General features: G+C 42.7%; 1 protein-coding gene across 5 annotated transcripts in view; it reads left to right on the forward strand.

The window, feature by feature from the left end:
- The first annotated feature begins 2,476 nt into the window (after positions 1 to 2,476).
- The window catches only part of LOC138521417 (spermatogenesis-associated protein 21-like), a 1,690,677-nt gene continuing 1,669,395 nt past the window's right edge, over positions 2,477 to 23,758 (forward strand). For 2 of the 5 annotated variants that reach the window (XM_069634220.1, XM_069634223.1), the window contains exon 1: positions 2,701 to 2,819. In XM_069634220.1, the coding sequence (XP_069490321.1) occupies positions 2,798 to 2,819 (22 nt within the window). In that variant the 5' untranslated portion in view covers positions 2,701 to 2,797. Of the gene's footprint in view, positions 2,820 to 23,758 lie in introns of all 5 variants that reach the window. The other 3 variants (XM_069634222.1, XM_069634219.1, XM_069634221.1) reach the window with 3 other exon arrangements.

The raw sequence follows: 23,758 nt of genomic DNA on the forward strand, positions 1-23,758 counted from the left end.
CCACCAGTAACAAAGCTTGAGGTGCATTCCCTATCTGTAGTGCATCTGGCTCCCTTGAGGTTCTGTTCGCATATCCTGAGCCAAGTCTCTTCCCCGATGATTTGGGTGCCCAGGTCAAGTTCCCAACTCCTCATAAATGGCAAACGCGCAAGGGGGTCGTAATGATCCAGCAAATTGTAGAACCCTGAGTTTCTGCCTCTTGAGCTACAGAGCGTTGAGATCCCTAGTGCCTCTCCGTTTTGCCATGGGTTGGCTTGCTCAGTGGCGTATCTGAGAATACCTAAATCATTCCCCTTCTGTAAGTGTGAATGTGAGTTTGCAATCAGATATGGGTTGTTTGACCAAAGTCAAAAGATTTGCGGCAGAATTGACCGTAGTCGATTTTGCCGCGCATCTTTTTGACCTTCAGTCAACCGACCCAAATCCCTGTCTCGCCAGCAGCCCTATAGCAAGCCCCCCTCCCCTACTTACCACTATACCCAAATGGGGCCAGCTCCGCCCCTCCAACATGGGGCAGAGCTGACGACGTAGGGTTCCTTTTTTTTTTTTAGTCCCCTTCTTCCAATTTCCTGTAAGCAGGGGACACCCCCACAACCCCTGAAGCACATTATACTGAACATGGGGAGCGGGGGTCACCCCCACACCTCATGTTCATTATAATGGGTTTTGATTTTTTTGTAGTGGGCGAATTTGGCCAAATTGTCCATACAGACAATTTATTTTGGTCAACTTGAGTGTTTCCTTGCAATCCTCGAGGGTAAGTGACGACCCTTCATGATAAAGTTGTCTAAACTCCCACAGACCACCCGCCGTCTATGCCGAAAAAGCCTTGTCTGCACCCCAGGGGAAAATTCGGGGTTACAAAGGATAGGTGACAGTGGGCTTAATCCCACGGGGGTATCCCACCTCCTAGTGGCTGTGTTCCAACACCTCCGAGTGTGAGATGTAGAGGAAAGAAGGGAGTGTCCTAGTGGCCCTGGGGTTGATTTAAGGAATGGTATTTGTCACAGCAAGAGCTGGGATCTGGATTGTTCCACTTGTACCCAAATGGGGGACTCCCCCATCTGTACCCATGAGAGGATATGTAAGAGTTGGGAAGCCAGGTGATAGTGATAGACATCTGGGACCCCCAGGCCACCCAAGCCTTTATGTCTAAGCAAAACCTTCGGTGTCGCCAGATGAATGCAATAACTTGTCTCTGAAGCGCGTGTGCAATGGAACCTGTATAGGGAGAGCAACAAAGTGATATAGAAGCCTTGGAATGATGGTCATTTTAATTGCTGTGAACCGTTCCGGCCATGATATTCTGAGGTGGGCGCAAAGGGATACCGGGCACCGGTAATGACACTGGTGCCGGTAATCCCTTTGTGCCCTATTCTGAGGTCCCTTAGCAGGGTCCCTCCCTTAACACCTGGTTTTACCAGTTACCATTTTGTTGTACCGTTATTGACGCCTTCCCCCTTCCCATTGAGCCCTATGGGGGCTCGAATGGGGAATGGCTTTTACAATGGGAATACAATAGAGGCTGCCCGATGCACAGAATTCTCCACTAGGGGGAGCTGTTCCCTTAGGATATATAGTGGTCCAATGTACATAGCTTTGCCTGTTGTCACTGCTAGGGTGAGCTGTAGGCTTAGGATAGTGGTCCTACTGTGTCAATGAAAACCTGCACTTTGGCCTGTAGACTAGTTTAATAATATATTGTTGGGGTATTTCTGTCTGTAATGAATCTAGAACCATGTTCTATTGTTCCAGACATTGCTTGGTCACACCCCAATGCAACGATTGTAAATCAAAGGTCAAGCCATAGCATGCCCCTCCCCAACACTCTAATCAATCATTTGTGGATGGAGCCAGAGTAACACTAGTTCCTTTTCTTCACTTCACCACTTGCCCGGTTTCTTTATTGTGTGATTTCTGAACGCTTCAACTCATTTCTATTTAAAAAATCACTATTTTAAGGACCCGTGTTTTGTTTTTATTTTTTTAGAAAAATGTGCCTGCCATGACCCAATGCATTGTTTCTTTCTACCGCCAACACTGCTGCCATTACAATGTTTCGTCCCGTTGTCTTTCTCGTTCGTTCTTCTAGTTTGAAAGCCCGATCGATCGCCGCCTCACGTTAGCATGGAGAGTCTACTAAATTCTTGGCCTTCTATCACAATAAGCTTGGCCTTCTATCACAATAAGCTTAGCCTTCTGGATGTTTGCTCCCATAGCTCTCAACTCACACGCTTTTGGTGGGTGTCACCCGCCTTGTAAAGGGCCGAGTCACCCGCCAAGCCCCCTGCACGCCCCTTCATTCCAATGGGCCTCTCACCCGCCAAAAACAAAATCGGGTGATTTCACCCGCCTTTTCAACACAAATGGTTGAGAGCTATGTGCTCCTATGACACCTGTTCGCGGGTAAGGCTTTGCACGCCTCTGCCCCTAGGCCCTACCTCATTTCAAAACTGACATCACAAACGGCACTTGTAGTGAGACTGCGCCTGTGCTGCGGTGATGAAGGCACAGCCGCCGGGACCTGAGTGCGCAGGCGCGGGCAGCGTGGTCCGTCGCAAGAAAAGATCTCCGGAAGTGCGTGAACGCAGCCGCGCTTCCTACGGCGCACGTGGCCAGCGCAGCTTAGAGCGCAAGGCTGATAGGCCCCAAAAGTGGCCTTGAGAAACAACCAGCTTGACTCCTCGCCGTCAGAGATCTCCCGTTCCACAATTACTGTATCACTCTGCGAAGCAAACTGGCGGGGGACACGGTGACATGTTGTATACACACTAGGGTCAATGAGAGCGACGGGATCATGGGAGAGCAAGAAGATAAAGGTGAGAAATGTTTGCCTTTAACCGGCACATTTTCGATTGTGTCCATCACTGCACTGAACATGAAAGAGCAGTGAAACAGTCCATGTGCCACGTGTATTTTGTTTTGTACATTCAGGGACTTGTAGACCTGTTTTTTTTTATGGGAAAAGTAAAACTGCAAGCCCCAAAAATTACATCTCAATGACAGTGCTAGACAGGCGCACAACAACCACCATTGGATAAATGGGGCTACAACCTTGACGTTCTCAGTTAGGTTGACTTGATTGATCTTGTTAATCTAATCTACAGAGTCAGCAGGCAGGGCACAGATGATAAAGGGGGCGCTGCATGCACTTTTAATGACGGCCCAGCATTTACTTTGTACATTTAATTATTAGCAACTGCACTTTTCGGATGCATACATTTTTAGTCAATAAAAATTGTAATGGGATTTAACACTTGCATGTTGGGAGTGTTTGAGGGCAAGAGGGGACAGGAGACAAAGTATCTCGTTTCAGACGTGAAGGGGACAGTTATGGCTGATTATACTACAATGCAGCTGGATATGCATTAAGCCAACCACACACCACAAACCAACCACTGCATTACCATGCTGTCTGGTATAATAAGAAACGTGCATTTTGTCATTCAAGTCTATAATGCTGAGGGGCAGTATCAGTGACCTGATGTGCTGTCACGATTTGTTCCCTGCGCTCTCGTTCCTGCCATATGGGGGCCTTATTTGGGGTTTATTCTCTATTGGACTTTCCTTCCGAACCTTACTACACAGTGCTGTGGTGATTTGGGAGCTCTAAATCAATATTTTCAATGTTACTTCCCTTCCGGATCATTTCAGTGTTTAGGCAGCCAGTATGCTACTTTAAAAAAAAAGACTTTGCTTCTCAGAATGCTTGTTGCAGTGTTTTTTAATTATTGTCTTTATTTATTTTACTATTATCCTATTGACTTCACTGCCCCATCCCCCTTCCCCCTGCGCTTTTCCCTTCCCACTCCCCTGCACTTGCCCGATCTCAATGTCACCTGGCCTAGTAAGATCATTGTCCCTTTCTTCCCTCTGTTCTCCCTCCCTTGTCTCGTCGCACCTTGAAACACTTGTGTATAGGCGCGTTATAAATGCCATATCATATCATATCCTGTTTGTGACTGGTCCCTTCCTGGTTCCTATGCTTAGTGTCTATCTTGTTCCTAGTTTTTTATTTCTTGTTCCCGGATCCCTGAATTTTGAATTTAGTGTGTGCTTAGTAGTATTTTCTGCTTCCTGTATTCACTTTCTGTCATCCTCTGCAAGTAGCACTTCCCAGAGATGTCCTGAGGTCGAAATTCTCGGGCCCTGGGTGCTAAATGGCTCCTGGTTCGAGTGATTTGGCTCCTGGTAAGGTCTTCCACTAAGGCTGCCAGGAGCTGTAAAAGGCGCCTCCTTCCAAAACGGATTCTGCTTTAATTGCCTCCTACCACCACTAGATGGGAGCATAACAGGAGCTGCAAGTTGTCCGTAAACTGGAAGTACAATGGCAGGTACATGTGTTTGCATGTTTGTAGTGCGCTACCAAGACAGGACCGTTTAACCTTCCAAAGATTCATTAGATTTTCTTAGTTTCACAGGGACATTTAATTTATCCATTATAATTTGAATGGTATTTGCTTAATTCAGTAAGTACTGACATGTAAAACAAGCATTGGCCCACAGTTTCGGTTTTTGTCTAGGCATGGGAAAGGCACTTGTCAGGCACTGCCGTAGTGGTATTAACTGGCCATTGATTACAGCAAGTGCATAATGGTGCGAGAACCTGCTCATCTAGTAGCAGTGCCTGGGACATGCCTAAAACTTATATACACAAGCCAAAACTGTTAGATTTGCCAATGCTTGTGTTTGACAGGACTTCAGTGAAATGCATGCATAGTGCTTGTAAATCGAGTGGCTGATGATTGAACCTGGTTAAGACACATATTACACAAGTAGGAGGTTAAGAGCTCCAATTAAGTCATTAACTCTCAGAAGACTTCTTTGAAACAACCCAGGCAGGCATTTGAGAGCAAATTCTGATGGTACGGCTTGATTAAAGGGAGCTGAAAGAGTTCCCATGAGGAGGTGTTTTGGGCGGGGAGAGGCAGGTACTTGGTGTGAATGGCCATAGGGATTAGCATGGCCATGGGCAGTCAATGGGTGGGCAAATAAACAACTACAAGCTGGGCATCCCTCCACATATGCCATTTCTCCCTATCTTTACTTCAATGCAATAGTTTCGGCTTATAGGTGTTGCAAGCAATACCTAATAGCCCAAACTAAACATTTTTTGTGTACTGCAGCATTCTTATGGGCCTACAGTAAAGGGGGCCAGAGCCATTTTATTTAGAAGCTGCTGCACCTGAGAGCCATCATAATGGCCCTGCATGCAAAGCGTTGCAACTATTTTAATGGGCACTCTGCAAAAGTGCCTCAGCGTGTGCTCGAAATCCTTTTCCTCCATATTGTTTGTTTAAAGCAGTACGTCTGTGCTTGCTCTTATTTAAAGCCGACTAGTCAATGATGTCTGCTTGTTGTGCAAAAACAGTAGTGGTGCCAGGTAGCGGTTTCTTTGCATTACCAGCTTTAGTGGGTTATGCATTGTTCAACTGCAACAGTTACTTTGCATGTAAATTATTATTGTGCAGCAATAAAAAAAAAACATTTACATCTGCAAAGTGGGTTCATCCCATGAGGCCAGGTACACGTATGTCTCCAAAGATATTGGCGCAAACTGCATGCATATGTTTGAATTCTAGCAGGGCCGTTCCTGCCTTTCTTTCTTCAGCAGTAAAATGAGTGTCATTTGGTTTAATAGCAACGTCTGTTATTCACAATGCAGTGATGATACTAGCACTTATTGTGATGCTGTGAAGTTTACATTTTTGCGCAAGTAAAGCCTTAGACTTAGCAATGTTGTCAGAATCTGGTATGAGAGCCAATGAGATAGCTGCTTACGTCCCTCTCCTTTTGTCCAAATTCCCACAAAAAAATGCCTTATTCAATAGCTGGTCTCACTCCCAAAACCCCCCCAAACCCAATTAGCTCTGATCAGTCCTCCAGGCCACTCCTGCCATGCTGACACATCAAATATCACCAATTCACTCTTCTTATGGAAAAGGGCAAACAAATACAGTCAGTTACTTTTCAAACCCATCCCTGGATCATCATCCAACAAGAGAAACTGCAGCAGTACAGCACGAGAACAAGCGTTTAGCAGAGAAGAGGCAGTGAGAAAGAAAACTACAAGGGCAGTGAAGAGATAGCAGTGGAAGTTCATGAATCGGCATAGATGCAGGTACAATGATGGATATAATGGCAGACAGATTACGTAAAGACCAAGTGAGAGTTAGCAGCATAGAGGGACATTGTCCCAAAACACAGGAAGTAAATGTGAATGAATTGTAAAGCAATATGGCAAAAGACAGAGGAACCAATAGATAGTCAGGAGCAGAGTGTCTGCTGTATTCATTACTGGGTGTGTGTCACAGTTTGTTAATAAAATCAAGTTACTCGATTTTCTAAGCACTCCGAGATGACTATTCTGACAAGAGTGCATCTCTCAATGTTAAATTATTCCATACGTTCGATCTTTGTTTCTAATGTGCTATTGCTGATAGTTTCTTTTTTAATCTCATCCATTACACATACACTACGGCAAGAAAGCATTCATGGTATTTCACTACACTGGCTCCTGGGTCAGGTGAGTAACTCCTGGTCAGTGGAAAAGCCCTCAAATCCAGGAGCTACTTTCAACTCCTCCTCCATGAATACCAATTTCGACCCATGGCTGTCCTATGTTGTACCGGGTAGGTCTCGGGAGGATAGCTCAGGGGCAAAGTACTTGTCTTGGAAGCAAGACCACATGGAGCACCACAGGTTCCATCCCCCGGTTCACGCTTAGAAACCTCTGGGTATTAAGCTTGTTAAAAAATAGCCTATCATTTCATATTATACCCTTTTCCTTTTCTTCTCTGGATGGGGAGGAGGGAGGTTTTGAACTTCAAATTTCATTTTCCCTGCTCCTGTTCCTTTACTTTCTCTTGAAGTGTTTTCTTGGTTTTCCCTTGCATTTCTCTCTTTGTTCCATATTGATTGTTAGGTGTGGAGTGCTCTTGTATTCAGCTCCTGTGTGAATGCCTATGTTTTCCTCACTATTCTGTAAGCACTATTCCTACTTGCCTCTTGTCAGGAGTCTAATGTATTAAGTTTTCCTCCCTTTGCTGCTATAGCCTTTCTGGATCCCTGTTTGATCAGTAGGGTTCATAAGCTTCTCTGACATTCCATGTGGTGTTTCTCATCCTCATGAGTATTGTCTATAAGTGATCCAACAATACCATTAAGGGTGTTGGCTCACAGCTACTGTCATTGCTTGTCCTGTATGTGTGCTTAGCGCTGACAGTACCTGTAACAGCAATTTTGGGTGAGGAGCAGGACTACTTTCTTTAGAATTATAAGGAGCTTCTAAGTGCTTAGCCTGTATCCCTTTTCATATATTTGTAACACGTTCCACTTCCACATCCTGAGGTTAGCGTGCATGTTTCCTGGTTCCTGAGTGCATGTTGTTGGATACATATTACTCTCACTCTCTATGCACTGGCCTATGTCTCCCCATGACATTTTCTTTAATTTGCACAATTTGCTGCTATCTTGACATTAGTTCCTACAAATATGCGTTGGTGGAGAACACCCTCGCACAAGTTTGCCCCTCCCAATCACAGAGTCTGAAGTTAGCTCCTTTGACAACATTTGAAGGGTTAACCTCCCCATAGTTTGTCTAGTTGCCCCCTGATGTTGGCTTGCATAGTGCATACAAGAACATTCAACCAGTGTTTGTGTCTACTGGAACGTTTTCAGGACCAGAGGAGACTGTCAACTTTTGGCCTGGGGGCAAGTTTAGTTTAGTGGCCCATGGTGTAGTGGCCCAAACCCACAATGCGTTTGCCCCACCTTCCAGAGCAAGTAAACACAATACCAACCGTTCCCCCACCGGCATAATCTCACAACATTATACCCATTACTGACCTGTTTTGTAATACATCTTTCGAGTACTTTTGCGGATTCTAAGCGATACAGGCCGCAGGGAACGTCCCCAGCAGATATCAAACGTAGTAAAATGATTTGACCACAATAGTACAATTTGGTGAAATGGAAAAGATGGAATTTGGGGTTGGGTTTTGTGAGGGGTCAGAAATGAGAGGCGGACACAAAGTGGTAGTATTCTTAACATTAGCCATTTTATTAACTGAAAGGGGTTTGTTTGGATAAAAGTCTAACTTTCGCTATCCTAAAGCAAATGTCCCTTCCTATGAAACTAAAACAGGCTGACCTTGTGTCCAAACTAACTAAAATACTCAATAAAGGTGCAAAGTACATTTTTCAAATTTCAATTCAATAAAAATGTGCACACACTTAAACATATCACTTCAACAAAATAATCCCTGTGCCCAGGTGGTTGGTTCCCCTCGCCTGGATTATTTCAGGAAAATTGTACAAAATTTCCAGTTTCAAAACCAGTCTCTGAAAGGCAATGCCTCTTTTACCTAATTCTTTCCTCATTATGGCAAAACAAATGTGTCTTCCACAGCACTGGTTGGAGTATAACAAACAGGAAGTCTCTCTTCATCTTTTAGGATGGCAAAATAAAATGTCTTTTCTCCTATAGGGATTAAAGTATGACAAAAGGCAAGTCTTTTCAAAGTCTCTGGTTGACAAAATGTTCAATTAAAACAACTTAACATGACAATGTTTCTCTTCAACACACCAATTAAAAATATGTTTCCTGGTACACTTTCCTGCCAGGAAACCTCTCAGCTGAAACTCTTGATATCCTGGTTTACTCCCCTGCCAGGAGTATCGCCCCTCGTGGCTCACACAGACCCCCTGGTGTACTCTCCTGTCGGGTATCTCTTTCCAAAAAGATTCACTACCTGCTGCTTTTATCAGGCCTTTCTGTAACATTGTTAAATGCATATCCGAAAAACAGACCCAATTGGATTTCTTTGTCAAACATGGTTGATTTATTTGTGGCCCAATGGGTTTCGTGAACAATCACTTCTTGAGGGGCATATGAACAGATTTCAAACGTTTCTATATAGAAAAAAATATTTAAATAATACACATTAGTATCAATTGTGTTGATGCAATCTACAGTATTGTTCAAAAGACAGCAATATTTAGGCATTATTCAAATATCAGTTTCTTAATCGTATCTACTTCAAAAGAATGACCATGGTCAACATTTCTACAGGCTGCCTAATTGTATTAAGTAAATTGCAAATTTCAAAAAAATGTCCTAAAGAAAACATTGTTAAAACATAACCACAATAATTACTTCACTATTATGGGCTACTACATATTATGTACATCAACAGTGTCAGCAGATTTGTGGGATTCCTATATTGTGTCAAGAGAAGATTGCCTAGTTTGAACTACCCAAAAGAAAACATTGTATAGATATCACATTAATGCACATTATACTAATTTAGGCTTACCAAGAGTCTTCCTTAAAACAACCAACATTGTATAGACATCACATTAATGCTCATTATACCAATTTAGGCTTACACAAAGTCTAGCTTTAAACAACCAAGTGTCTTCTGCTTAGTATTTTTCTCCTTATTTATGTTGTGTTATGCATTATAAGATGATTTTTTCTTCTTTTTCTTCTTTTTCTTCTCTTTTGGACTCAATCTTGTGACCAGGTTTGTAATTTTATGAAGCTTGTTTATTTCTAATTGTATTGCAAACTTTATTGATGAAGATAAAAATGATAAAACCTCAAAAAAAAAGAATGAGATTTCCAATCAAAGGGAAGATAGCTAGGTAAATGAGGAGATATGGGGAGAAGAGGTAGGAGACAGGAGAAGTGGGAAAATGAATGAGATGGGGAAATAGAGAGAAGGGCTAACGGTGAGAGGGGAGACTTGAAGGAAGAGGGGAAGCAAGGAACTCGATAAGGGGAGGTTGAGGGAAGCTTCATCCTGTGCTAACTGAAACACTAGCCAACTTGTGTTGGATCTTCCGTTCCCTCGAACTGCGTTGTTGTGTGCGATAGGTCTTTTTCCTGTTAACCTTAGTTTGTCGGTTGACTCCCTCTTTTGGGCATTCAGGGCATAGATGGTGGCGAAGAAACATGTTAAAATGTGAATGTAACTATACCTTCTGTTGATGACTGGTTGCATGATCTTTCTACTCTTTCATGTTGGGAGTTTGTTACTTACCAGAGATTGGAAAAAACAATTGGTTATATACTCAAGTATTCCCCCAGCCCCCTTTTTTTTCTTTTCCTTTTTTCTTCATTTCTTCCCTCTCTCTCTCTGTTTTCTGTTAACTGTCCTCTATTTGTAAATATTGCTTGTCTATTTTTAGGATAAACTTTAGTTATGTTTGTCACTTGTTTAGCTTTTATTATACCTGTTGTTCTGCTTTGAAAAATCTTTAAAAAAAATTGAAACCGACAAAATGTCATCCCTTGGTTTCAAAAAACATTTGAGCAGTACTACCCACAAATATGGCCATACTTTGTTCGCTATATTGACATGAAACTTGGATATCCAAACCAACAATTATGCATAGCCTATTACCTAGGGCCTCATTACGAGTCCGGCGGTAAACCCGCCAGTGCTACTTGTGTGTTGCCACGAGGCTCGTAACACCGTTTCCGCTGCCTCAGATCCTGGTGCTACCGGGACATTGCAAGTCCGGGCGGCCTGGGATTTCAGGCTGCGGAAAGTCCCCATTCGCATGGAGTGCCATAGGGCTCCATGGGAGTGGGGACACAGAAGCAGGTGCCAGTGCTTCCGTGACAACTCTGCCTACCAGAGCCATTGTGACCTGCCGGGCACAACAGCCTACAACGGCCTAGGAAGGCAAAGTTGTTGTGTGGCGGTCCGGAAAGGGTGCCGGTACGGTGCAACAGGCACCCTTTTTTCTGGACAGCCACACTTGTAATGAAGCTCTAGAGTAATATTACATCCTAAAAGCTAAAAAGAGTACTCACAAACCCCTGCATGTAATGGAATGCCCATAAAGACATGTACACACAATAACAAGTGATGATTTTCATGAAATCTTCAGATATTTCAAATTCCCTTTCTTTTCTGTCACACTGAAATTGTAACTGCCCTGTGGTCTGGCAGAGTATGACCCTGGACACAGTAGTCATTATAACTTTCAAAAAAGAGAAATCCCAGACCAAAAAATCAAATGAATGGTTCGGCTTGGATCTAGCCAGACTTAAACAAGTAGGAATGCAGTTGGAGGGCAAGTGCCTCATGTCAAAGCTCAGAAAGAGGCCTTAGCCTACCAAACAAATGCCAGAGTCTACAAATGATCAATCTAGCCTAGGAATTAAGAATAATAAGCCAACAGGATCCTTAAAGTACCAAAAAAGATTTTTAAAAAACCTTTCTTATATACAAAATAATCCATACTAAGAGAACTGCCACATCCAAACAACCAAACCAACCAAACTCTTGCTCCAACCAATGACGAATCATCTCTTGGGCAGTTCGCAATAACACACGTGGTGTAATTCTTCCTGTTGCCTATACTTCCCCTGAAAGAGATCAAAGGAAAAAGACATGTAAGAAGGAGTGAAATCTAATCCCATTGTAACATATCAACAGAACCCATCAGAGATGTACACCTTCCCAATGCTTGTTGCCCACTTCCGAGTGGTCTCAAGCTTGCTGCCGTGCCTTTAATAGAATGAATGTTCCTGCACTATTTTCGATTTTAGTCAGGGTAATTTATGTTCTATGTCAAGACCCAAGACTAGCCTTATGCTTGTTCAAAGCTGTGCTTGAAATAAAAGCTCTTAAAGGTGCAATCATTTGACCAATCAGCCGACTTCAGAAAGTCTTTCAGGCTAACCCCCACTGTAAAGGCTAAGTTGTCATGGCTGCTCTGGTGAAGTGTGTCCCAACTGGAGACACTGCTACATCTGCTTAGACTGTGACCCAACACACCCACCTTACCAGCGTAGGTGACAAAACTGGCCCACAGGGCCTCCTAAGCACAACCAATACTACAGACACATTTTCTGGTCTGTGGATGCTTGCCACTCTCAAACATTATTTCATTTAACTATGCAAAACATGGGATTCTCCAGGAAGCAGCAATACTAGATAACCATAGAGTCTGATCTGATGCAAGTAAACCCTCCAACCAACTTCCAGCACTCTCACATCAGACACTCCTGCAGGATATTAAAGATAATGGCATAGTCAGTTTATGCAAGTTCTATTTCAAACTTAGGTAGTCATTATTCGGCCACTCTTCAAACAGACTCAACACAACATTCACATTCTACAAACAAGTGTAGCGGGATGCGAAAGATTGATCTCTTTGATTAAACACCATCTACCGGCTGCTTACCTACTATAGACCCTTCTACCAGTTTATGACCCAATGATATTGCAGAACTATACAAAACTATATATCTAAAAGCCGTACTTGTCTCGGAAATGCATGCCAAGAAATCCCATACCTGCACTAAAGGGACTAAAGGGACTGAAAACAGAATGAAAACCTCTCTCCCTGCACCATATCACTAACATGTCCCAATCTTCACTATAGCTCCTGTCTGTTGTTGGGGCCCACAAATCATTAATGAGTTTAGCAGCTGGTTCAGAAATCCCCCAGTAGTCTCCATCCCGCTCTGAAAACTTGCAAGCCAAGCTTCCCGATTCCATCAGTGAATGGTACTCCCATGCTGGATCAATCAGAAGATCCTGCCGCCTCCGAAGCACTCATAGGAAATCTGTAGGATGGCCCATCACAACTAGAAACATGCTTGCGTCATACCATATGGCACAGCTGTCACTAAGGAAATCCTATTGTGTCTCACTCTCGAAACGTAACCAGCTAAACGTAACAAGTGATACATGCCACTACAGGCTGAGGGTCTTTTTATTACGCTCACCTGGTTCCCACAGGGGCGTCGATCGGACCCGGACAGCTGCGGTCTCCACCAACGTGATGCGTAGTGCAGAGATGACAGTCTGAACTGGCCCGCCTAATCTCGTCTGCTTGACCCAAAGAAGTATTCTCCTGCAAGTGGAGAAAGGGATTTAGCCACCCGTGGATTTTAGTGAGGCCCCTCCCCACTGCTCTCGATCTCCCCACTAGTCACCTCTGATATTCCCTTTTAGTAACCTCACCTTATGTTTTTAAATGATGAGCTCTCCATCCTGCGTGGCACGCAGGGGCGCGTACATACCAGTTACTTCACTGGTTTGAAGGTACTGAAAGAGTTCCGGAGAAATATTGACTCTGGGGCTTATAAAGTTCAAAAGAGTTCAATATGTCCGATGTTCACTCTTGTTCCATTCCCTTTTTTGAATTGCAGCTGGGTCCAAAGAATATTGCCGGGAGGTAGCTGATGGCGTTCAGGTAAGAGTCTGTATTACCCAACACTGTCCGGTAAAGGTTGCATGCTTTTAACTTGTTGTTTTCTCTCCCTATATAGGTGCGGCATATGAAGATGTGGCGTGTGAAAGGATAATGCCTCCGGTGGTAAATCAGGTAAGTCTATGGTAAAGAGATGGTATTTGTCGGCTTCCGGGCTCACCTTGTTGTTTCTTTTGTTTTCCCCAGATGCTGGAGTTCGACGAAGAAAATGATGGAGGCAGCGGCAAGTCGAAAGATGCTGTGGACTGGTGAGTATGACGCGGCACTGCTGCTGGCGATGCGACGCGTGTTGAAATAAAGTCCTTTCCAGGCTCGGAGACGTGCTGGGTCCGGAATCAGGTAAGGAATTGAAGTGATGTTCGTGATCTAACCTTTCCTCCTCCTTTTCCCCTTTTTCTAGGAGCTCCGGATCCAAGGCGGGCATGGCAGAAGACTGAATGCAGGCTTGCAGGCACGGTGAGCGTTACGCTGCAGAATGCAGAATAACGCGAAGCGTGTGCTGCTGATCGGGCGTGGTTTAAATAGCCTCCAAAGTAGTTCCAGGTAAGAAGTTCCCCAGAACCACACCCGAGTAAAAAATAGTCCCTGTAATAAAATAGTCCCATCCAGGCCTCACATTGGCTTGAATTCATTTGCAGCATGGTCTGCATGAGGTAAGTAATGTCTATGAGCCTGGCGCCTAAGGCGCCAGGACTGAACCCAAACAGCCCCCAGCCGGGGCTGTTGGGGTTTTAATAAGTATCTGGGTGCCTGCTCCCGGGGCTGATGGACTCGATCCGGATGCCCGGGGGTAGGCATCATGACACTTTTACTCTTAGCACTAGAGACCGAAGTAGACCACTGAGCCCCTCAAATTGACTAAAGGGGCGAGATCCTTTAACTTTACTAAAGTAAGCCCTTCAAATTACTTAATGGGTGATTTTTTACTAATAAGAAGCACCTTGATATTGCTTTGTATCCTGTGTCTTTTTTGAGGTTGCTCTTATTTTCTCTTTGGTAAACCTTTGTACTTTTGTCGTATAATTTTGTGATTGTTTTCAACAAATTGGACATTATTGTGAATTGTGTATTTGCTTTGCTTTTAGATATTGATAATGTACATTTGACCAATGAATAATAAAAATATGCTTTTTCTTTGGTTGATATGGAAATCGTAAGGAAGACCAATTTGTTCTACCTGTAAGATTTTCATGCCACTGGATCTAATTAGACAGGCATTGAAGACGCTTAAATACCACCTTGCCTTTATTAGAATAATGGTGATTTATTTCAATATATAAATAACTTTCTTTTTTTTTTCCTTTATTGTATATAGGTTTAAAAAAAACCTTTACAAAAATCACATAGAATTTCATGAAAACATTAAAACTCATATACTAACACTCAAATACATATAGAGATTCTTTACAAACTTTTCAAACTATCTCACACAATATTAGTTCATGCTTACAATTTAGGCAAAATCTAAAATTCAGTTTCATTCAAATCGCATCAACTTCATTACATAACATTTTCTTATAAACAAAATCTAAAATTCTTTTTCGATCCATACATCAAAACCAGTTCTTAAGACAAACGTAAAGCATTACAACAGAAATCTCATATGTGATTGCTTATACAAAAAAAATATGCCTGCCCTTAAACAATTAGGTCACTTTACATATAATCGACAGGAAAGCTATAACTCTGATCTTCATGGAAATATCAGAACCATGAAGCATTTCAAACCATATCTGTTGTCTTATCACATACGATGTGTCATAAACAAATTCTGAAAAATAGGCAATCCTCTCATTGATCAACATTGGGCACACTAGCAACAGGTGCAACACAGTTTCAATAACCCCCACAGTAGAACAAATCTACATATATTCTGGTTCTCAGGAATTCATTTCCGAATAAAACGAATCTCACTAGTATTCATTACATTAAACCTGAACCGCATTACATTATTGCGCAGCTGTCGTGAGGGGTACTTTGCAAGATATTTCTCTGACTCAGGAAACCATTTCCACACAGATACAACTTGGGAGTAAAGCTTGGAATTAAGTATAGAGGCATTGTTGGCAACCCAGTCGAATGCTTTCATCAACAGCTTCACCTTTGCAGGTCTCTCGATGAGACAATTGATTGTAACTCCAATATTTTAAAGAATTATTTCCACCTCTTTTTTCAAATTCATCATATACTCCCCTGTTACATCGTCATTAAGTAATTTATACAAGGAGTTTTTTTCAGCTATGATGCACTTTCGGTGTAACATTGTTTTTTTACATTCCATAATACCTTTCAAGGAGCAAAGACCAAACTCATACCTTATGATTTTCATTGGTATGCAGTTTGGTAAGAAAAACAATACCTTTTTCCAGATTGAGGCTGCTTGGTGCATTTCACCTTAAAGCCCTGCTACTTTTCCACCCCTAGAGCAAAAGTGAGGTTTATGATATCACACCTCACTGGGAAAGCATTAACCTGGGCAACTCATCTAGTCAATTCGGGCGACGCCCTCCTGATGATTACAATGGATTCATGGAAGCCCTAAAGGCCATGTTTGATCGTCCTGAGCAGGTTTACAGCGCTCAGGAACGTCTACTTGATTTTCGACAAGGATTCCAGGCTATGCTTACCTCGGTCACCCGTTTCAAACAACTTATGAAGAAAGCTGATTGGTCCTAAGAAGCTAGCTTCACTCTCTTTCGCAGAGGCTTGAACAAAGAAATAAAGGTCGAGCTAGCCAGGGTAGCTCTCCCTAATTCCTTCCAGGCCCTCTTGGACCTTTCCTTGCAAATAGATTTTAGAATCCAGGAAAGAAAGGCAGAGAAAAAGAAGTCGAAATCATCATTCCAAAAAGCTGTCACAGACCATCCTTCAGCAGTGATCCCTTTCGGAAGAATGTTTATTTTATCAGAACCTGAAAAAAGGGCCCTCGGGGAATACCTGGATACTAACTTGGAAAATGGCACCATACGACCATCCAAGTCCCCGGCGGGCGCTTCGTTATTTTTCGTTCCCAAGAAAGATACCAAGGAGCTTAGACCATGTCTAGATTACTGTAGCCTTAACCAGTGTACTCTCAAGGACCGCTACCCATTTCCTCTCTTTTTGGATATCCTGGAAGCAGTAAGAGATGCAGTAGTATTCACAAAATTAGATCTCAGGGGTGCCTACCATCTAATTCGTATAAAGGAAGGTGATGAATGGAAAACGGCCTTTAGAACACCTTTTGGCCATTTTGAATACCTGGTTATGCCCTTCGGACTTGCTAATGCCCCAGCGGTCTTCCAATGTTTTATGGACCAAGTGTTTTCTGACATGCTGTTCGTCTTCGTCATTGTATATCTGGATGACATACTGATTTACTCCAAGGACCATCTGAAACATGAAGAACACGTAAAGGCATTTTTACAACGTCTACGTGAACATAAGCTCCTGGCCAAACCCGAGAAGTGTCTTTTCCATGTATCAACTCAACTGTTCACTATCTCGGATTCGTTCTTAGCCCTAAGGGGATTGAAATGGAACCCTCAAAGGTAGATTCCATTCTATCCTGGCCCGTTCCAACTACTGTAAAACAAATTCAATCCTTCCTAGGACTTGCTAACTTCTATCGGAAATTTATACCAACCTTTTCGGAGATTGTACATTCTATTGTTACATTGCTAAAGAAGGATACCCCCTTTAAGTGGACCTCAGCCCAAGATACGGCTTTCCAACGCTTGAAGTCTGAGTTTACACAAGCTCCCATCTTAGCTCAACCCGACATTGATCGCCCTTTTCTTGTGGAAACTGATGCCTCCAACTATGCCATCGGGGCAGTCCTAAAACAGGAACTTGATGATAAATTAGAACACCCCTTGCCTATCTTTCTCGCACCTTGACTCCCAGTGAAACTCATTATTCCGTCCTGGAAAAGGAACTGCTAGCCATCCGCCAGGCTTTCACTGATTGGCGTCATCTTCTCCTGGGAGCCAAACACCCGGTACAGGTCCGCACAGACCATCGAAATCTTCAAGTCCTGCAATCCCTAGAATGTAGAAACAGTCATCAAGCCTGTTGGGCCTTCTTTTTTGCTCAATATCAGTTTCAAATCCATCATGTTCCTGGAACGCACAACATAATAGCCGATGCTTTATCCAGACGTCCTGATTACGAAACCCTCGAAGATTGGACTTTTCCTAAGATGTTTCCCCACACAATATTTGTTGCCCAAGCAATCACACTCCTGGAGGATATTCGAATTCAAACTCAGTCCTCTGAAACCTGGAAGGAGTTTAAGAGAAACAATCGATGGAAACTCAAGACAAGGGACGGATATCTGTTCAAGGACAATCACTTGGTCATCCCCACTCCTGGACTGCGGCAAAAGATCACAAGCCTATGTCATGATACTTTTCATTCAGGACACCGTGGCATCACCATCACCCTCCACTCAATACAAAGACAATTTTGGTGGCCGAGGTTGAAAGAGGATGTCCGGATTCATATGCAGGCATGTGCAGTCTGCAATCAGAACAAACATGATAATAAGAAACTGGCAGGTCTACTGCTTCAACCAGCAATACTAACAAGACCCTGGGAATTCATTGCCACAGATTTTATTGTGGAACTACCATCTTCCGGGGGATACACAACTATCATGGTTACCATTGATTTGTTCACTCATATGGCTCATTTTACACCTTTATACAAACTGCCATCCTCATCTGAACTCTCCGGAATGTTCCTGGAACACATATTCCGGCTTCTTGGGCTACCCTCAAAGATCATTTCTGACCGAGGACCCCAATACATATCCCAGTTCTGGAAACAATTATGTCGTATACTGGGAATCCAACGTGCCTTGTCCTCAGGTTATCACCCACGGACCAGTGGAGGCACTGAACGTGTAAACCAAACTCTGGAACGATATCTTCGTTGCTTCGCCACCAAGGTCCAGGATGATTGGTCACTCTTAATACCTGTGGCCGAATTCGCCTACAACAATTCGGATCATTCAGCTATCAACACCAGTCCCTTCTTCTGTAGTCAAGGATTTCATCCGTCAATTCTACCTTCCATTCTCCCACACCCTACCCCAGTTCCTACGGTTGATTCCTGGATTGAAACCCTTATTAATGTACATAAAGAAGCAAAGGAACACTTAGAAAAGGCCCGAAAAGACGTTAAACATCATGTCGACTCCAAAAGAAGACCTGGGCTTTCTTACTCAGTAGGCGATAAGGTCTGGTTATCCTCGAAACACCTTCCTCAACATCTGTGACCAAATAAACTGGCTCCCAGGTATTACGGCCCCTTTTCTATAAAAGAAATCATCAACCCAGTGGCCTTTCGACTTTGGCTACCAGAATCATGGAAAAACATCCATCCTGTCTTCCACACCTCTATATTGAAACCATATGTTCAACCCTCTCGAACTGCTCCAAGATCAACCGTAGTGATTATCAATGATCAACTTGAATATGAGGTTTCCAGAATCTGTGACTCTAGATACCGACGTGGTCAGCTACAATATTTGGTCGAATGTAAAGGGTACCCTCCCAGTGAGCGCATCTGGAAACCTGTGTCAAACATGAATGCTCCCAGGCTGATTCGAAGGTACCATCTTATACATCCGGGCAAACCCGGAGGAGCTGGACTTCAGAGGAGGCATACTGTCATGAACCGCCGTCTGCGTCCCTTCTGGACTTCGTGGTCCCTGACACATAGGGGATTGAACTCAGTAATCCTTCCAACATGGCCGCTTGGTGTGGAACGCTGCTTACCAGTCTTTGCGTTACACGCTCTGCGTTCTACAAAACAGACACGCCCCTGCGGCTCTGCGCATCTCAACGTTACTGCTCACTGTAGCTGGACGTGTGTTGGCGGAGTTCGCTCAGGGCTGTTTTACTGATCTCTATTCACGGTTCCTTGTTTCCTCCTCCTTTTCCTTTCATCCCTCAATTTACCCAAAACTTTCCTGGATTTTTGCCCACGCTCGAGCCATGGGTTCCGTGCCTCCGCGCGCAAACTTTGTTCCTTCCTGGTTCGGTCGTGGACACTCTGAACGAAGCACGCTGGAATCCGAAGACCCGCGCGCAGGCTTATACAAATCCCGGACCGTGCGGAAGAAGTCACAAAAGAAGGTCGCAAGCAAACAGGAAAGACAGGTGAGAAGGGGAGAGACTTGTGACAATCTTTGTCTCAACGTTAATCAGTGATATAGGCCTGTAGTTCATAGGAGTCAGATGGTTTCCTTTTTTAAAGATAAGGAGCACATACGATATTTTCCATGAATCTGGAATAGTCTTTGTCTAAATTACATCATTAAAAATAAAGCAAAGTATCCTGGCCCATAAGAGTTCATTCTGTTTGAGTGTGACACAAGACAGGTTATTGGGACCAGGTGTAGTGGAAGATTTCATCATCCTTATAGTCCTCCTAATTTTTTCATCCGATACATCTAGTACCCATTTATCATCCTCGTAAACAGCTATTGTTTCATCGGAGACCGAAGGTGCATATAGATTTTCAAAATAATCACACCACACTGTTTCACTTATTGGGTTAATATTCATTTGAACTTGGGAAGCCTCAGTGCTGTTGATAAGAGCCCAATAATGTCTGGAGTTTGTCTCTTTCATTGCCTTTAGCATGGCCTCACCATCATTCTGGGATTGGTAGGCACAGTGTTGAATCCTCCCAATTATTATATTGCTGCCGACCTATTCTACACAATTCCTTATAAATTGATGGGGACAGACTTTGCCTTTTTATTACCCGTAATTCTTTGTTCAGCTCGGCTCTATGTTGCTTAATATATAAGTCAAAGGCGTGTTTATGTAATCTTTTCTGTGTTACTTCACCTAAATTTGGTTTTATAACCTGGACATGATTGTAATCAATAATCCCCCGAAAGATTCAACTGAGTGCGTTTGTTTTTTGGAATCCATGGATCTTTTCTCAAAATCATGCATCATCATGTTATTAAATTTGGCTGTCTTAGTCGGGTTCCATTTCACTCTATTACCCTGAGTATTCACAACAGTTTGAGCACAGTGAGCATTCCTATGAGTAAGCAATTTCATCAAACTCAGATTGATTGCTAACATGATCGCTAAACGAGTTGGGTTGCACAAGCATATTTTCAACTCCCTCAAGTACATGTTCACTAGAGAATATGAAATCAATGATGGAAAACATTCCAAGTAGGTTTGTCATTAAACGCCATTGTCAAACCCCAAGATCTTGTGAAAATAAGCCATACCGCACCTCTATATTGTTTATTACCAGTTTTAGGACCATTAACTCTGCGAGCCATTAATAGCCAATCAATCTCAGTGTTTGAAAGGTTGCAATCAGCATTCAAATTCCCAGCCAAGATTATAAGACCGCCTGGCGTGGATACTGACCAGTCCTCTATGATAATGTTCAATTCATCTATCATCTTTACCAACATTGAATCATCATAGTCAGCACTATTCCAATAAATATTAATCACAATTAAGTCCACAGAGCAATTCATAGTTGTAATATGAAAAGTGGCAACTATACTGGAAGTATTCAGATGTTTTTCCGACAGCATTTTAATATCTTTATTGTTACGGAATGCAAGTGCTAGACCTCCCTTAGGGTGCCCTCGAGGACCACAACTCGCAAAAAAGACACAAAATAACATACCCGTCACACAACAACAGTCCACAAGCCCATGTTTCCTGTATGAGCACAAAACCAAAAGCCTCTAGCGTGTTACAAACTTTGTTATTTACAGCTAAATGTGCATGCCCTCTTGAGTTCCATGTGACAAGCTTGAATGGGGGCCCTCTTCGCTAAAGGGGCTTACCCATGTTCTTCAATTGATCTATTGATTTCCTGAGTGACACAGCCAACATTCTCCATTCTTTCATTTCCTTTAGGGTCATTACATCATCTTGATGTGAAATGCCCTCTACCTTATCTGGTTTTACAACATTTAGTGGTGAAAGATCTGTGTAATTTAACACCTCCTTTTTACCTTGGTCATTATAATTGTAGGTATCAAATCCCCTCTTCAGAAGAGATCCAACTTCCTTTAGGATGAGTGAGCGGACTAAAGGTGGCAAAATCACCAATCATACAAAATCAAACCTACAAGGATGAATATAGTCCGCCAATTGTATGTCGATGATGTTATAAGTGACAATTCGGGTATGTCCTTGAACAAGCTCAAGATATAAGGTCTATTCAAGGCAGGAGAACCACCATCATCAAACGCATAATACATGATCAAACTTGGATCATTAGGAAAATGTGACTGACGTAAATTTTCATTGGGACCATTATTGGAAAATGTATTCTGAGCCTTTCGTTCATGCATGAATTCAGTTCTGTTCCCCACTTCCTGAGTATACTGGGGGGTTAAACCAATTCCTCACTTCTGTCTCTAGCTCACCATTTCCTCCTGCATGCCCTGATATGCACTGATGCGTGTTCTTTCCACAGGCTCGAGAGTAACAGTGTCAGCTGTGATTTTGCCATTCACCCAGGGTAAGTCTTCGGCAACAGGTATTTTCTCATATTTCTGATTCAGTATGTCCTTAATAATGGTTCGCACAAAGTCCTCTGTGAGAAAATTGCCTGTTGGCGCTGATTCAAGTCCTTTTCTAGTATCAGCATTGAGATTGTTACCAGATCCTACATTTAGAGGTTGGTCCATATTAACTGAGGGTATCTGAAGGCCAGCATTACCTTCTGTCGTGCCTTCCGTCATCGGAGCATTACTGCTTCCTATTGTGTTAGTACATAATCCTTTTTTTGTTTTTGTGCCACCGTTGTTTCCTAAATTACCCCCTTTGCCTTAGCACTGTTCCTTTCTGCTAAGAAATCAGCTCCCAGTTGGCTAGGGCTTACATAACGACCAGCCTCATCCCTTGGCAGGATTTTTATACGAAGAGGGGCAGCAGCAATGTTCCCTCTAATTATATTTCTCTATGTGCAGAACTGGTTTGCTGTTGTGGGCACATTATTTTCCATGTGCACAACTGACTAATGAGGTAAGCCACTTTCTGAGCATGCATATTTAGTGAACTACCGTCGCAGAAGAGAGTTTGGAAAGGAATTTCATCTTCCCAGCCACTGCAATTTTTGAGAAATCTTACAACGCTTTTTTCCAAACACATAGGCTAAAATAGAATATGTCATATGTGATTAAACAGAAAACTCATCAACCACTCTAAGACTGCAACATCTGACATAGTACCTTGCAAACGTGTTCTGCCACTGGAAGGTCACTCATGTGTACTACAAAAAACAAATATCTCATCATAAACTGATGTGGATGTCAAGAAATTCAGAGAGAATACACACTTGCCAATGGATTAATGGCAATTAAAAGCAATTGGTCAAAAAACATGATGATAGGAGTTCAAGTGCTACTTTAATGAAGTAATTCAAGGGCCAGGAGAACAGCCTTCTAATAAATTGTATAAGGATGACAATTGCATCAGTATAACTGCACCTCAGAATATGATGATCAAATATTCCTGTGCCTCTGCTTACTATCCACATTACAATGTCATTTGGGTAGTCATAACACCAGCCTTACAGCTAAGAGACATATACACCATCCATTTTTACTCCCTAAAAATCGAATTACGTTTTTACTCCCTGAAAAATTATTTGACTCCAAGTAGGGAGCAAAATCTGATTAGAGCCCTCTGTATACCCCTTGCATAGGAAGTTAAATGACAAGGCACATAATAAAGTCTATAGTTTTGCCCACCCTTCCGCACCACAACCTAGATCAAATTAAATAAGAACCTTAATGAGGTTTATTATGGAGCCCTGCTGAAGAAAATCACATATATACATATGCCTTTTACGTTAAGAGCATTAATTCATCAGAGATAAAACCGATTGAGCACCTTCTTCTGTAACTATGAATCCCTCTTCTGTAATTCTTTGTTATCAGTTAAATAAGATGGAGGGGGATGCTAGAGCCGATGCACAGAGGACACATGGTTATAATGAAAAGCCCTCAGCAGCTGAGCATAGAAAGAAAAAGAAGGTGCTGTTGTGTAGACGGGTTCTGGCATTTCCTATCCTTTAGCAAACAAGCAACACATTTCCTTCAGTGTACTGCTGAAACGTCTGACTTGGTTTTTGAAATGTGCTGCTTTGTTCATAACCTGCAAGGAGTGATGTCCTGCGCTCTTCCACTCATGCCCTTCTCCTGCCCCTGTGCTAGCCTCCAATACTAGTTGATGGAGTGCTGTAAAAAGTAAGGGATTCTATGCAATTCATTTGCAGTACATACAAGATTGTGTGTAACATACCCCACCCTTACATCATACTATATAATGTGTGAAGGTCCATGCCCTGCTCAAAGGAACTCTGAACACTTGGAAACGAGGTAGATTGTGTGAAAAGCATTCTCCTGTTTGAATATCCGGTGCCCTGATACTGTGGCAGAGTAATCCCAGGCATACTTCATACCCATTATCCCTTGTAGGCAAAGTAAATGATATTGCAATGTTGCTCTCCACTTATAGGGTAATGTTAGTAA

The sequence above is a fragment of the Ambystoma mexicanum genome, chromosome 13 (genome assembly GCF_040938575.1).
Source record: "Ambystoma mexicanum isolate Mex_15411 chromosome 13, UKY_AmexF1_1, whole genome shotgun sequence".
Classification (NCBI taxonomy): domain Eukaryota; kingdom Metazoa; phylum Chordata; class Amphibia; order Caudata; family Ambystomatidae; genus Ambystoma; species Ambystoma mexicanum.